Source organism: Mandrillus leucophaeus, unplaced genomic scaffold, assembly GCF_000951045.1.
Source record: "Mandrillus leucophaeus isolate KB7577 unplaced genomic scaffold, Mleu.le_1.0 Scaffold980, whole genome shotgun sequence".
Classification (NCBI taxonomy): Eukaryota; Metazoa; Chordata; class Mammalia; order Primates; family Cercopithecidae; genus Mandrillus; species Mandrillus leucophaeus.
Window position 1 is genome coordinate 107,733 of NW_012110697.1, and position 15,664 is coordinate 123,396.

At 51.4% G+C, this 15,664-nt stretch overlaps 2 protein-coding genes across 4 annotated transcripts in view; both read left to right on the forward strand.

Annotated features, from left to right (window-relative positions):
• RNF31 (ring finger protein 31) overlaps positions 1-6,363 on the forward strand; it is a 14,039-nt gene extending 7,676 nt beyond the window's left edge. For 2 of the 3 annotated variants that reach the window (XM_011970953.1, XM_011970952.1), the window contains 10 exons: positions 918-1,091; positions 1,175-1,273; positions 1,364-1,453; positions 3,022-3,136; positions 3,252-3,370; positions 3,630-3,743; positions 3,873-3,930; positions 5,567-5,663; positions 5,944-6,112; positions 6,222-6,363. In XM_011970953.1, the coding sequence (XP_011826343.1) occupies positions 918-1,091; positions 1,175-1,273; positions 1,364-1,453; positions 3,022-3,136; positions 3,252-3,370; positions 3,630-3,743; positions 3,873-3,930; positions 5,567-5,663; positions 5,944-6,112; positions 6,222-6,275 (1,089 nt within the window). In that variant the 3' untranslated portion in view covers positions 6,276-6,363. The remainder of the gene's footprint in view (positions 1-917; positions 1,092-1,174; positions 1,274-1,363; positions 1,454-3,021; positions 3,137-3,251; positions 3,371-3,629; positions 3,744-3,872; positions 3,931-5,566; positions 5,664-5,943; positions 6,113-6,221) is intronic. The other variant, XM_011970954.1, reaches the window with a different exon arrangement.
• Positions 6,364-6,757: 394 nt separating this feature from the next.
• IRF9 (interferon regulatory factor 9) lies at positions 6,758-11,965 on the forward strand. The gene is made up of 9 exons (XM_011970985.1): positions 6,758-7,045; positions 7,849-8,029; positions 8,666-8,849; positions 9,080-9,210; positions 9,582-9,660; positions 9,764-9,835; positions 10,315-10,656; positions 11,543-11,658; positions 11,818-11,965. The coding sequence occupies exons 2-9, from the start codon at positions 7,850-7,852 to the stop codon at positions 11,890-11,892; spliced, it is 1,179 nt and encodes a 392-aa protein (XP_011826375.1). The 5' UTR covers positions 6,758-7,045; position 7,849; the 3' UTR covers positions 11,893-11,965.
• The last annotated feature ends 3,699 nt before the right edge of the window (positions 11,966-15,664 follow it).

The window sequence follows — 15,664 nt, forward strand, 5'->3', positions numbered from 1 at the left end:
GGTTCAAGCGATTCTCCTGCCTCAGCCTCCCGAGTAGCTGGGATTGCAGGCATGCGCCACCACACCTGCCTAATTTTGTATTTTTAGTAGAGACAGGGTTTCTCAATGTTGGTCAGGCTGGTGTGGAACTCCTGACCTCAGGTGATCCGCCTGCCTCAGCCTCCTAAAGTGCTGGGATTACGGGCACGAGCCATGGTGCCTGGCCTAATTTTTGTATTTTTAGTAGAGACAAGGTTTTGCCATGTTGGCAGGCTGGTCTCGAACTCCTGGCCTCAAGTGATCCGCCCACCTTGGCTTCCCAAAGTACTGGGATTACAGGTGTGAGCCAGCATGCCCGACCCCCAGTGGTGATTTCTTATATAATTATAGTACAATATCAAGACCAAGAAATAGACATTGCTACAACGTTAGCTTTACTATAGGTCTTGTTCATTTTTCACGTGGATGTGCCGCTGTGTGTATGTGTGGTTCTGTGCAGTTCTGTCCCATGTATAGATACATATAACCACCACCATAATCAAGATACAGATTGTTTCCTCACCACAGAGGAACTCCCTCATGTACCTCTTTAATTATACCCTTCTGCCACCACTTCTAGTCACCCAGCAACCATGAATCTGTTCTCCACCTCTATAGTTTTGTCATTTCAAGCATGTTACTTGTATATTTAATGGAATATGAATGTTTTTATAGGTACTTTTGTCTTTACCTTAGGTGTCACCATTGTCTATTTTCCTCCACCTGACTGTCTTCAGATGTTTAGGTTGCCTGCCTGGCCCCTGCTGGCACTTGAGGTTGTTAACCCTGCCTAGTTGTTAATTAGAGCCTGATTTCTTAGTAGACACCTGGCCACTGCCTCTTCCCTAGGCTGGCAGCTGTGGCTTCTGACCCCCTCCCTCCAACCCCTCACCCTCCAGATGCAGGCCCTGACTTCCTGTGAGTGCACCATCTGTCCTGACTGCTTCCGCCAGCACTTCACCATCGCCTTGAAGGAGAAGCACATCACAGACATGGTGTGCCCTGCCTGTGGCCGCCCTGACCTCACCGATGACACACAGTTGCTCAGCTACTTCTCTACCCTTGACATCCAGGTACTGCAGCCCCTCTAGGACTCAGGTACCCTGAGCTTTGAATAGCAACCCTCCCACCCACCACCTCTGCATCCTGTCCCCAGCTTCGAGAGAGCTTAGAGCCAGATGCCTATGCGTTGTTCCATAAGAAACTGACCGAGGGTGTGCTGATGCGGGACCCCAAGTTCTTGTGGTGTGCCCAGGTAAGTGGCCTGCCCAGGGGAGCTACTACGGAGGGACAGGGGATGGTTCCATGTCAGGCCTTTGATAACTTTATGCTCTTGTACTTACAGTGCTCCTTTGGCTTCATATATGAGCGTGAGCAGCTGGAGGCGACTTGTCCCCAGTGTCACCAGACCTTCTGTGTGCGCTGCAAGCGCCAGGTGAGGCACATTCATCCTTTCAGAAATACTTGCTGAGCTACTGCCAGGTACTGTGTTAGACTCAGGGGAGTTTGCATACTGGAGAGCAAAATAGATATGAGCTCTGAGGTCAAAAGAGCTTACAGACTAGTCAGAAAGACTAGGCACAAGGAGAAAGGGAAGAAAGCAGAGGGAGGGAGGAAATCGGGAGAGAAAGGAAAGGGGAGGAGGAAGGAAGGGAAGTAAGCCAGAGGAACTAATTATACATAGGCTTAAGTTCTATGAAGAAAACAAACAGGAATCTGAGATCAGGGTAACAGAGTGGACCTACTTAGGGTAGAGAGGTCAGACAAGTCTTCTCTAAAATGGTTTAAGCTCAGGCCTAAACATTAAAAAGAAGCCAGCCACGCAGAGAACATTTGGGAGAGAAAGAACAACACATGGAAAGGACCAGAGTCAGAAAAAAGTGTTGTGTGGCTGGAGCCTGGAAAGCAAGGTGGGAGTGGCAGGTGGTCAGAGAGAAGCCAGCTGCCAGGTCTGGAGAGCCCTGGAGGCCAAGTGAGGCAGGTATCCGTCCGCCTTCATTCTGAGAAAAAGCAAGGGTGATACTATCTCATTTATCTTTCGTTTATTTATTTATTTATTTTTAGAGACAAGGACTCACTCTCACCCAGGCTGGGGTCCTCTGGTGCAGTCACAGCTCACTATAGCCTCCAACTCCTGGTCTCAAGTGATCCCTCGCCTTAGCCTTCCAAAGTACTGGGATTACAGGCATGAGCCACTATGCCCAGCCACATTTATCTTTTAAGAAGTATAATATTTGGCTAGGCACAGTGGCTTCTGCCTGTAATCCCATCACTTTGGGAGGCCATGGTGGGTGGATCACTTGAGGTCGGGAGTTCAAGACCAGCCTGCCCAATATGGTGAAACCCCGTCTCTACTAAAAATACGAAAATTAGCCAGGTGTGGTGGCATGTGCCTGTAATCCCAGCTACTCTGGAGGCTGGAGCAGGAGAATCACTTGAACCCAGGAGGTGGAGGCTGCAATGAACCGAAATCACGCCATTGCACTCCAGCCTGGGTGACAGAGCGAGACTCCATCTCAAAAAAAAAAAAAAAAAATTTCATCTGCATCATGTCTAAAACAAAGTGAACACCTGAGACTACCATGGGACCAAAAACACCACCAATACTGTGGAAGCTACCTGACTTACAATTTTGAAGTCCTTTTGACAGCTATGGGGAGAATTGATCCTAGGGGTGCAGGAATGGGAAACAGACTAGTAACCAGGGCAAGCAATTGAGGCAAGGGCTGATAGTGACCTGGAGTAAAGTGGTAGCAGTAGGGATGAAGGAAAAGGGGATAATGTTGAGATGGTCTGTGGGGTGGAAACAAGGCAAAAGGAGTGTGAGGTGGTAGGAGAAAATGAAAGAACCAAGGATGGCCTCTCATTTTTAGATCTGAGCAAATGGTAGGTGGCAGTGACATAAACCAAGCTGGGGACCACTGGATGTGAGTGGAGGGGCTAGGAAGAAGGGCCAGGGGATGGGATAGAGCTCCCACGTGAAGCCTACTTTCCCTCCGGCAGTGGGAGGAGCAGCACCGAGGTCGGAGCTGTGAGGACTTCCAGAACTGGAAACGCATGAATGACCCAGAATACCAGGCCCAGGGCCTAGCAATGTATCTTCAGGAAAATGGCATTGGTAAGGCTGCCCCACTTGGCCTATTTGCTCAGAAGCCTGTCATTGCCAGCAGCTCTCTTCTTGAGGGCCTTGAGTTGCAGCGGCAGCTCCAGCCCTGACCTCTTGTCCTTTGCAGACTGCCCCAAATGCAAGTTCTCGTATGCCCTGGCCCGAGGAGGCTGCATGCACTTTCACTGTACCCAGTGCCGCCACCAGTTCTGCAGCGGCTGCTACAATGCCTTTTATGCCAAGAATGTGAGCCCAGAGAGTTGGCGAAGGGATGGAAGGGTGGGGGCCTCCATTGGGTTTGAGAGGCAGAGGCCATTGAGGAGTGGCCCCAGGGAAGAGAAGAGGTCAATGGGATGTAAAGCACAACTCTCTATCCCCTTACCCTTTGCTTGCTCCTCCAATGTCTCCATCTCCCCTCACCCATACACCCCTCACGCAGGGGTTCCTGAGAGGCCAGGACCCCAACAGTCTCCAACTTCCTCTCTCCCATCTGGGTTTCTGCCAGAAATGTCCAGACCCTAACTGCAGGGTGAAAAAGTCTCTGCACGGCCACCACCCTCGAGACTGTCTCTTCTACCTACGGGACTGGACTGCTCTCCGGCTTCAGAAGCTGCTACAGGTCAGAGGTGGTCAGGAGAGAAGAAGACTGGGCCCAGGGTGGGCAAGAGTGGAAAAGACTTCATGCTAGGAAATGCAACAGGGACTGGCATCAAGGGGAATGTAACACCCATCTGTCTCTCCTCCTCAGGACAATAATGTCATGTTTAATACAGAGCCTCCAGCTGGGGCCCGGGCAGTCCCTGGAGGTGAGTGTTAGGACAAGCCTTTGAGAAGAAGAGATGGTGTGCTGGGTTCCCACTGTATGATGGGTAAAGGGGAGGCTTGGGTCTGGGGCCACTTGTTGCACGCCCTTTGGCAAGTTAATTGAGACTCCAGGCCTTGTTTCTTCCGCTGTAAAATAGGGGTAGTATCTACCTCACAGCTAAGCCACTTTACGTAAGACATCTTTAAAGAACCTGGTACCCAAGAAGGCATTAATACTAATTTTCTTCTCCCATTCCCAAATGATCATAATTCATTAATTAACTCAATGAGTGTTTAATGAGACCTGCTAGTTGCAGGGCACTGTTTTAGATTCCATGAGGGTAACAGAAAGGTGTTACGTGTGGTTCTAACCTCTTTCACTTCCTACAGTGTAGACAGAGGTAAGTCTACAGTCCATACCACCCTGAATGTGACTAATCTTTTCTGATCTTGGAGGCTAAGCAGGTTCGGGCCTAGTTAGTACTTGGATGAGAGATTGGCTGGGAATACCAGGTGCTGTAGGCTTTAAATTTTTTTTTAAAAAAATAGAGGTGGCCTGCCAGGTGCGGTGGCTCATGCCTGTAATCCCAACACTTTGGGAAGCCAAGGCAGGCGGATCATGAAGTCAGGAGATGGAGACCATCCTGGCTAACACAGTGAAACCCTGTCTCTACTAAAAAATAGAAAAAATCAGCCGGGCATGGTGGCAGGTGCCTGTAGTCCCAGCTGCTCAGGAGGCTGAGGCAGGAGAACGGCATGAACCTGGGAGGCGGAGCTTGCAATGAGCCAAGATCGCACCACTGCACTCCAGCCTGGGCAACAGTGAGACTCAGTCTCAAAAAAAAAAAAAAAAAAGGTGGCCAAGCGCAGTGGCTCATGCCTATAATCCCAGCACTTTGGGAGGCCAAGGCAGGTGGATCACCTGAGGTCAGGAGTTCGAGACCAGCCTGGCCAACAAGGTGAAACCCTGTCTGTACTAAAAATACAAAAAAAATTAGCCAGGTGTGGTGGCAAGCACCTGTAATCCCAGCTACCCGGGTGGCCGAGGCAGGAGAATCGCTTGAACCCAGAAGGAGGCGGAGATTGCAGTGAGCCAAGATTGCGCCACTGCACTCCAGTCCAGCCTGGGCAACAAGGGTGAAACTCCATCTCAAAAAAAAACAAACAAAAAAAAAAAAACAGAGGTAGCCAGGAGTGGTGGCTCACACCCGTAATCCCAGCACTTTGGGAGGCTAAGGCAAGAGGATTACTTGAGCCCAGGAGTTTGAGACCAGCATGAACAACATAGTGAGACCCTGTCTCTATTTAAAAAAAAAAAGAGGTAAGACCTTCACAGAATAAGTAAGTTAACTAGTCAAGAGATAAATAACCAAAAAAAAAAAAGCTATCTCAAGAGGGTATGTGTTTATGAACCAAAAGCCAGCTTGGATAAAAGTAGGGACAAATTCCTGCCTCTGTATCAGATGGTCGGCCGCTGATGGCACCTCTGAGTACCCACCAGCACCACTGGGAAAGCGGGAGTTGCTGTGCTCAGTCCCTTCCTTGGAGGCTGCCTTCCCTACCTTGTGAGTATCCCAGTTCTGGAGCTTTGTGGTTATTGGCCTCCCAACAGAGGCTCCCTTCTTCCCTCACCTTCAGGTGGCTGTCGAGTAATGGAGCAGAAGGAGGTTCCCAATGGGCTCAGGGATGAAGCTTGTGGCAAGGAAACTCCAGCTGGCTATGCTGGCCTGTGCCAGTGAGTGTCAGCAGGACATGGGCATGGTGTTGGGCGGTGGGTAGAAGTGGTGAGGGCATGCCCAGGCAGTAAAGTGGGTCCCTGGGAGCAGTAGGTCTCGCAGTGGGTAGAAGGGAGGAAGCTTTCTGGGCAAGGGCGTGGATAGATAGTAGCAGGCAGTGTGGGCACAGGCAGGGGTTGTTAATCTTGTTCGTCCAAGTGTCTCAGAGCCCAGCTATGTTAGACACACTCAGTTAATATTAGTCAACAGAACAAATATTCTGCTCCCTTTTCTCCCCAGGGCACACTACAAAGAGTATCTTGTGAGCCTCATCAATGCCCACTCTCTGGACCCAGCCACCCTGTATGAGGTGGAAGAACTGGAGACGGCCACTGAGCGCTACCTACACGTACGCCCCCAGCCTTTGGCTGGAGAGGATCCCCCTGCCTACCAGGCCCGCTTGTTACAGGTATAGCCTCCACCCAGCCTCACCTCTGACCCCACCCTACAGAAGTCACCTGGTGCAGGCTGTGTCTGAGCTCCAGGCTCCTAATATCATTACCTTCTCTCTCCTGCAGAAGCTGACAGAAGAGGTACCCTTGGGACAGAGTATCCCCCGCAGGAGGAAGTAGCTGAGAGTAAGGGTCCCGATGAGGGTCCCATGGCCTACTCCCTCAGGAACAGCTCCAGCACCAATAAAGAGGCATCTTACCACCCAGGCTTCTTGGTGGTCCTTCTTCCTGGTGCCACCATCTAGGGGCACCAGGGAAAGAGTGGGGTGAACAGAGCTTTGCTGAAAAGGGCCCCCTGCAACCTAGTGCCTGACCCTCCCTGGACTCAGGACCAGGAAGGAGCTGACACCCTGGATGGTCAAGGGAGGCCCTCCCCATCCAGCCACCTGGCCTGGGCTCCCTCCCTCCCTGCCTCCTTTCTTCCTTTCATCGAATTCGACTGGTATTTGAAGTCACCCAGTATGTATCAGGTGGGCACTGTAGGGGAACACAGATGCACAGGTGTACACAGCAATCCAGAGGTCCCAAGCCTGACTCCAGGAAACTGGCCTCCCTGGGGAAGCCGCAGTGTCACCCAGAGAAGGTCAGATACAAGCAAGAGTATCTGAGGGAGGAAGGGGAATGAGCCAGGATGGAGGTGAGCCGGTAGAGCAGGGCCCCCCTGCTGCGACAGTGGCATCCTGATAGTGAGATGCTTAGATGCTGCTGCCCTCTGGTGGCCACCAGTTCCCTGCAACTCTGAGACCACGTGATTTCTGGGAAAAGGCCCTCCCTGGAGGAGAACCGAAACTTAGGGTGGGGACTGTAGAAAGGGGTGGAGAGATCAGCTGCCCAGCCAGGAGTTAAGCTGAGGTCGTCTGAGCCCTGCAACAGCCTGGACAGCAACTCAGGTAAGATCAGCCAAGAATGGGAGTCAGCCTGGGATCTAGGGCTAGAAAGTCCAGCCAGATTGGGGGTAAGGGATTCTAGGGGTCCCTCTGTTAGACTGCGGGATAGACAGAAGACCTCTAAGTCAGGAAGTGGGAGATTCAGCCTGAGAATGAGACTGACAAAGGCCAGCACCTCAGACTCTTGTAGGCAAAGGTCAGAAGGACCTACTGCTGGATTGTTCAGGGAAGAAGGCTCATTGCCCCAGCCTCAGTGGACCATTTGTTTCCTTGCCGTCTGGCCCTGCCCACTTGTGCTGCAGCTCCACCCCCACCCCTGCTTCCTGCCCCACCTACTCCTAGGGATGGCAGAGGGGTGGGGGTCAGAGGCTAGGTTGTGTAGGCTGTGGGGCAGTGGGTGAAGGGCCTGATGCATCTCAGCAGAGCCTGCCTCTGCTGATGCTCGGGAATCTAGACAGGGCCTCTCACCAGGAATGATCACCAAAGGAATTACTTCCTAAACAATACATTTCTGAAAAGTCCTAAAATTAAGACCAATGCCCAAGGTTTCCTTCCAGGTATCACAGCTTAGAATGCTAAAAACAATGTTTGGGTTTTTATTTTGTTTTTGTTTTTTGTCATTGCTAGTGATGGCAGAAAGGAAACAATTCTGTCTCATAGAGTGTTGAAATGTGTCTACAGCTAAAAGAAAATGGATGGGATCTCTGGGACCTGTTGCCAGAATCTAGTCTCAATGGCCAGGGTCTCAGGAGATGTTCCCTCCCAAAGTGTCAGTTCTGACGCTTCCTGCTCCTCTTATCCCCCAGGATGGCATCAGGCAGGGCACGCTGTACCCGAAAACTCCGGAACTGGGTGGTGGAGCAAGTGGAGAGCGGGCAGTTCCCTGGAGTGTGCTGGGATGATACAGCTAAGACCATGTTCCGGATTCCCTGGAAGCATGCAGGCAAGCAGGACTTCCGAGAGGACCAGGATGCTGCCTTCTTCAAGGTGAAAGGGCTTGGAAACCACTGTTCTCTGCGTGAGGGATGGTGTATACACTGGTACACTCACCCTCGAGCACTTGCGTCTACCTGGGTTTCAGACAAGGGAGAGATTGGAGAGGAAAACTAGCTGCATCATTTGCAGAGTCCAGTACAAAATGAAAATGTGGAGGCCTTGTTCAAAAATTCTGGGGATTTTGGCCAGGCACAGTGGCTCACGCCTGTAATCCCAGCACTTTGGGAGGCCGAGGTGGGTGGATCACGAGGTCAAGAGATCAAGACCATCCTGGCCAACATGGTGAAACCCCGTCTCTACTAAAAATACAAAAATTAGCTGGGCCTGGCGGCGCATGCCTGTAGTCCCAGCTACTCAGGAGGCTGAGGCAGGAGAATTGCTTGAACAAGGGAGGCAGAGGCTGTAGTGAGTCGAGATCGTACCACTGCACTCCAGCCTGGCAAACAAAGCAAGACTTCGTCAAAAAAAAAAAAAAAAATTCTGGGGATTTCAAGATGGCAACACAGAGCGCAGACCCTGCATGATCCCTTCTGAGCTTAGAGCTGTACGCCCATAAAGCCAGTCCTGTTGGAGGGGCAGCTGGAGCCTGTAACACACTGCCTCTTTTTCCCTTGCTTTCTTTCCTAGGCCTGGGCAATATTTAAGGGAAAGTATAAGGAAGGGGACACAGGAGGCCCCGCTGTCTGGAAGACTCGCCTGCGCTGTGCACTCAACAAGAGTCCTGAATTTGAGGAGGTTCCTAAGAGGGGCCGCATGGATGTTGCTGAGCCCTACAAGGTGTATCGGCTGCTGCCACCAGGAGCCTTCTCTGGTGGGTTTCCCCTTGCCCAACCACTCCTAGACTCAGCAGACTGGGGAGGAAGGATAGATGTGCGGGCTTCCCCCAGGCTTCTCATAGCTCTGCCTTGTCCGTGCCCTTGGGGGCTGCTACCCAGGTTTCCCTTCCTAGGCTTGCGCATTCTTCACTGCCTCAGACCTCTCCCTTACCCTCTGTCCCTGCTCAAGACCCTGACCTTTCTGTCTCCCTCAACAATTCCACAGGCCAGCCAGGGACTCAGAAATCACCATCAAAGCGACAGCACAGTTCTGTGTCCTCTGAGAGGAAGGAGGAAGAGGGTGCCATGCAGAACTGCACACTCAGTCCCTCTGTGCTCCAGGAATCCCTCAATAATGTAAGAGATGGAAAGGGAACTGGGCGGGCCTGAGGGCAGGACAGTAACTAGAGGGAGAGGTGGGCCAATGAAAGACACTGTGTCTTGGGAGGCCGAGGCGGGCAGATCACCTGAGGTCAGGAGTTCGAAACCAGCCTTGACCAACATGGTGAAACCCCGTCTCTACTAAAAATACAAAAATTAGCTGGGTGTTGTGGCATCTGCCTGTAATCCCAGCTACTCAGGAGGCCGAGGCAGGAGAATCGCTTGAACCCAGGAGGCGGAGGTTGCAGTGAGCCGAGATTGCCCCATTGCACTCCAGCCTGGGCAACAAGAGCAAAACTCTGTCTCAAAAAAAGAAAAAAAAAAAAAAAAAGACACTGTGTCTGCAGGGGGAGGAGGAGGCCAGTGGGGGAGCACTCCATTCAGACATCGGGAGCAGCAGCAGCAGCAGCCCTGAGCCACAGGAAGGTACCACCTGCCCTGCCTCTTGTGTTGTCCCCCATGCCACACCCTCTGGCCCAAGACTCCCCAGTCCCACTCTGAATGACCAGTGCCTTTGCTTCCCTTCCAGGTACAGACACAACTGAGGCCCCCTTTCAAGGGGATCAGAGGTCCCTGGAGTTTCTGCTTCCTCCAGAGCCAGGTACATGGCATTTCTGACTTTCTCCTGTGCCCTGTGCCCCGAGGTCTTCCACCTTTGACTGTGCATGCATTATCTAGTCAGTCAGGGCTTACAGCAAACTGTGCCCACATTACCATAGCCCAAGGCACTGGTTTCTAGGTGGCGAGAATTCCACATGCCTGGCCAGACTCCAAAAAGCTTGCTTCCCAAAAATATCACCCTATACACTCTCCTGGAAATCTACATTGAGACGTTGATTTCATTGGGCCAAACAGAGGCCCAATCTCAAGGGACCTTCTAGTAAACTACAAGCCCCTGGTCATTAAACCCTGAGGCCTCATGGTCAATCACATACTAGCTACTTGCCTGAGTGACAGGAAAACCTGAGAAGAAATCCCCTGGCTGGTGCAGGGAGGGAAGGTGGAGCTATTCCCCTGGGGAGGGGCTGCTGCCAGCCTGCATGCTCCTCCAGCACCAAGTAGGGCTGTTCTATTCCCCAGACTACTCACTGCTGCTCACCTTCATCTACAACGGGCGTGTGGTGGGCGAGGCCCAGGTGCAAAGCCTGGATTGCCGCCTTGTGGCTGAGCCCTCAGGCTCTGAGAGCAGCATGGAGCAGGTGCTGTTCCCCAAGCCTGGCCCACTGGAGCCCACGCAGCGCCTGCTGAGCCAGCTTGAGAGGGGCATCCTGGTGGCCAGCAACCCCCGAGGCCTCTTCGTGCAGCGCCTTTGCCCCATCCCCATCTCCTGGAACGCACCCCAGGCTCCACCTGGGCCAGGCCCACATCTGCTGCCCAGCAACGAGTGCGTGGAGCTCTTCAGAACCGCCTACTTCTGCAGAGGTGAGGCTGCTCTCTCTGGGCACCTGAGCTCCCACCCCCTACCTCTTAGTACCCCCTGGGCCCAACTTGGTGGGTCCTGCCACTTCCCTATCTGCCAGCAGATCCTCCATGTAGCCTATGCATGGCACTCCTGCACTTGTGTGGTGCACATCCTGTGTGGCCATATGCCCAGCTTGGCAGCTACCTGGCAGCTATCCTCCAGCCAAGACAATGGAAGAGGTGGTTCAGGTAGAGCCCAGCACAAGAGTGTCGTATCTTGAAGAACACCATCACAGTGAAGCATGCAGTCACTATGTGAACGTGCACAGAAGAATTGGCACAGAGATTTTGAGCTTCGTGGCCTTCTCCTATATACACAGATTTGGGAGAGCTGGCACACATCACACACTCTGGCCCTGGCTGCACTGTCTCTACTACAGTCCAGGCATGCCTTAGGGCTGCACTTCTCTCCCATCCAATTCCAGCTCCTACTCAATTCTAAACCTGACCTTAAGAGTGGGACTAGGTGTACACGGGTGCAGAGTGTGGGTGTTCCCAGCGCCATGGGTACCCTAGCACTGGAAGGGTGTGAGCAAGCAGCAAAGGTCTGGGCACATCTGTGTTAGCAGCCAGGGCTGCTGCCCGGGAGGACTCTAAACTCTCCCAGCAGAGAGCTTTTTCAGCTGTGCAGTGATCTACTTCTAAGCACTTATTTGAGGCAGGGGCACCCTTTCCCTATTTGCACATGGGTGAGTAGCATTTAGTTCCAAGTACTTCTGACCTTGCAGCTCCTGCTGTGGCAGGACCCCCTCCTACCTCTCTCCATCATGAGTTTCTCACTATTGCCTCCCTGCCTGTGGCCCTCTCTTCTTTTTGTTCTTCCAACCCTTGACCCTTTCTCTTTCAGACTTGGCCAGGTACTTCCAGGGCCTAGGCCCCCCTCCGAAGTTCCAAGTAACACTGAATTTCTGGGAAGAGAGCCGTGGCCCCAGCCATACTCCACAGAATCTTATCACAGTGAAGGTGAGCTCAGAGCAGGGGCAGAGTACCCATCTAATGAGAGCGGGGGCAGTGGTACTCCAGGAGGCAAAGGGGGTTTCCTAGTGGGGAAGGAGCTCCTGGGGGTGGTGTCTGTCCCTGATGCACTCACTAAGACACTCTTCTCCATCTCTTCCAATACAGATGGAGCAGGCCTTTGCCCGATACTTGCTGGAGGAGACTCCAGAGCAGCAGGCAGCCATTCTGTCCCTGGTGTAGAGCGTGGGGTACCCATCTTCCACCTCACCTCTTTGTTCTTCCTGTCTCCTTTGAAATAGACTCATTCTTCACACAATTGACCTGTCCTCTTTATGATAATTCTCAATAGTTGTCTGTGATAATTGTATCCTGAAAATCCTCACACACACTGGCTGGTGGAGCACTCAAGGCTAATTTTTTATCCTTTTTTTTTTTTTTTAATTTTGACATATACACCCTCTTTCATCTGTAAGGGACTGGGAAATTCCAAATGGTGTGAACCCAGGGGGCCTCTCCCTCTTCCCTGACCTCCCAACTCTAAAGACAAGCACTGCCGGGCACGGTGGCTCACGCCTGTAATCCCAGCACTTTGGGAGGCCAAGACGGGCGGATCACGAGGTCAGGAGATCGAGACCATGCTGGCTAACATGGTGAAACCCCATCTCTACTAAAAATACAAAAAACTAGCCGGGCGAGGTGGCGGGCGTCTGTAGTCCCAGCTACTCAGGAGGCTGAGGCAGGAGAATGGCGTGAACCCGGGAGGCGGAGCTTGCAGTGAGCTGAGATCCGGCCACTGCACTTCAGCCTGGGCAACAGAGCGAGACTCCGTCTCAAAAAAAAAAAAAAAAAAAAGACAAGCACTTTATATTTTCCTCTTAGATATTCACTAAGGATTTAAAATAAAATTTTATTGAAAGAGGAATCAGTATCTGATTTTCTGGGAGAAGAAGGTAGCAGTGGTCACAGATAGAGATGTAAACTTAAAAGTGGGGCACTGGGGTTCTCTTCCTGCTGACATCTCCAGCCTTTTTCCTCTCCTCTGCCCACAGGTTCTGGCTCATATGCTATCTGGGCCCTGTGGGTCCTGGGCCTGGCACTCTACAGAGGTACCCTCTGGGCAGACAAGATTAGGGAGTGGGTTGGGATAGGCCATCGAAAGGGGCATCAAGCCTTCAGCCAGGCACTATAGCCACCAACTTCACATGGTAAAGTCTGGGCTTCATAGTTCTTGCTAGAAGGCCTCAACATCGGGCCTGAGGTTAGACTGGAGGTCTAAATGAAGAGGAGACACTTGAAGGTGACCTGAAACTATGGTCTAGAGGTCCTGGGGCCTGAGAACAGAGGAGTCAGAGCGAAGAGTTGCTAAACCTGTACCTGTTGTTACTGGCACCTCTTCCTCAAGCACAAATTTCACCGTCACCCCAGCAGGGTAGTCCCAAACTGGATTCCTTGCTCTATCTAAGCCCCATAAAAGACACTCTGGCTGGCTGGGTGCGGTGGCTCACGCCTATAATTCCAGCACTTTGGGAGGCCAAGGTGGGTGGATCACTTGAGATCAGGAGTTCGAGACCAGCCTGGCCAACATGGTGAAACCTCATCTTCTAAAAATACAAAAATTAGCCAGGCATGGTGGCGGGCACCTGTAATCTCAGCTACTTGGGAGACTGAGGCAGGAGAATCGCTTGAACCCGGGAGGCAGAGGTTGCAGTGAGCCAAGATTGTGCTATTGTACTCCAGCCTTGGCAGCGAGCAAGACAGTATCTCAAGAAAAACACACACAAAAAAGGCACTCCGGCCTAGACTGCCATGTCACAAACATGCTGTTCATGAGACTTGAGGGCTCCAAATTGGCTGACACTCCTTTCCCTTTCCCCTGTGTTCATTTTACTACCAAACTGGAAGTTTTTCCTTCACCACAAGGCCACCTGTCACCTACTTTTTTGTACACTCACTTCCAGCAAACTAGTTCCAACCCAGGCCACAGCCTTCAGCTTCCTTCTTCCTGCATATGACACCAGCTTAGCTTTCCAGACTTCCTCCTGTCATTTCACTCTTCAGCCCTCAATGGCTCATACACATGATCAAATCTGGATGCCTAAGTCCTCCTAGGACCTTCTTGCTGCCTCATTTGGCAAGCTTCAGTGCTGCCTTTGAGCCTCCCTGCCTCCATGGACCTCCCTTCTTCCCTTCAGTCTTGTCCATCATCCCCCTGGGAAGCCAAGTACCTAGACAGGCTCTGCACTAGCAGTGAAGAAATGAGGTACTGAGTGCAGAGTTGTACAATCCCTGTTGTGCCCTCAATGTGATGCAATGTGATGAAATCCCTCCTGGACCTTCTCTGTACAAGGTCTAAATTATCTCCTTGACTTCCATTTTATTTTAATTCTTTTAATTAAAAAAAAAAATTGGCTGGCCATTGAGGCTCACGCCTGTAATCCCAGTAATTTGAGAGGCCGAGGCGGGTGGATCACCTGAGGTCAGGAGTTTGAGACCAGGATGGCCAACATGGTGAAACCCTGTCTCTACTAAAAATACAAAAAATTAGCCAGGCGTGGTGGTGGACACCTGTAATCCCAGCCACTTGGGAGCCTGAGGCAGGAGAATCACTTAAACCCAGGAGGTGGAGGTTGCAGTAAGCCGAGATCGCACCACTGCACTTCAGCCTGGGCAACAAGAGCAAAACTCCGTCTCAAAAAAAAAATCCTTTTTCAGCTGGGCGCGGTGGTTTACACCTGTAATCCTGGCACTTTGGAAGATCGAAATGAGAAGACTGCCTTAGCCCAGGAGTTTGAGACTAGCCTGGGTGACATAGTGAAAACCTACCTCTACAAAAAAATTCTTTTTTTCTTTTTTTTTTCTTCTTTTTTTTTTTCTTTTTGAGACAGAGTCTCACTCTGTCGCCCAGGCTGGAGTACAGTAGTGCAATCTTGGCTCACTGCAACCTTCACCTCCTGGGTTCAAGTGATCCTCCTGCCTTAGCCTCCTGAGTATCTGGGATTACAGGTGCACGCCATGATGCCAGGCTAATTTTTGTATGTTTAGTGGCAGAGTTTCACCATGTTGGCCAGGCTAGTCTTGAACTCCTGACTTCAGGTGATCTGCCCACCTCAGCTTCCCAAAGTGTTGGGACTACAGGTGTGAGCCACTGTGTCTGGCTCCCCAAAATTCTTAAAAATTAGCCAGGGGAGGCCAAGCACGGTGGCTCACACCTGTAATCACTGCACTTTGGAAGGCCGAGGTGGGTGGATCACTTGGGGTCAGAAGTTCGAGATCAGCCTGACCAACATGGTGAAACCCCATCTCTACTAAAAATATTTTAAAAATTAGCTGTGCGTGGTGGCACATGCCTGTAATCCCAGCTACTTGGGAGGCTGAGGCAGGAGAATCGCTTGAACCCAGGAGGCAGAGGTTGCAGTGAGCCAATATCGTGCCATTGCATTCCAAGCCTGGGCAACAAGAACGAAACTCCATCTCAAAAAAAAAAAGTGAAAAAAAAAAAAAAGAAGCCAGGTGTGGTGGTGTATGCCTATACTCCCAGTCACTCGCCTCCCAAACTGCTGGGATTACAGGTGTGAGCTACCATACCTGGCCTCCTTCCATTTTCTATCATACCCCACATCCAATTCATCAGCAAATCCTGTCGCTATTCCTTCAGTATGTATCCAGGGTCTGACTACTTCTCTCTGTTTCCATCAGTAACATTTTGGAACAAACTACCACCATCTCTCGTATCTTCTCTGCTTCCTTCACATCTGTTTCCACTCGTGTTTACCTTAAGCTATTCTCAACACAGTAGAGATCCTTTTCACACACAATTCTGATCATGTCACTCCTCTGCTCAGAACCTTTCACTGGGTCCCAAATCACCCAGGGTAAAAGCCCAAATCCCCATAACGACCTCTGAGGTCCTGTGATGTGACCCTGCCCTCCTCTTTCTCTTGCCCCTTGCCATTCTTCCCCTGTCGCTTTGCTTCAGGTTCCTTGAACCCCCCAAACACATTTCTACCTCAGG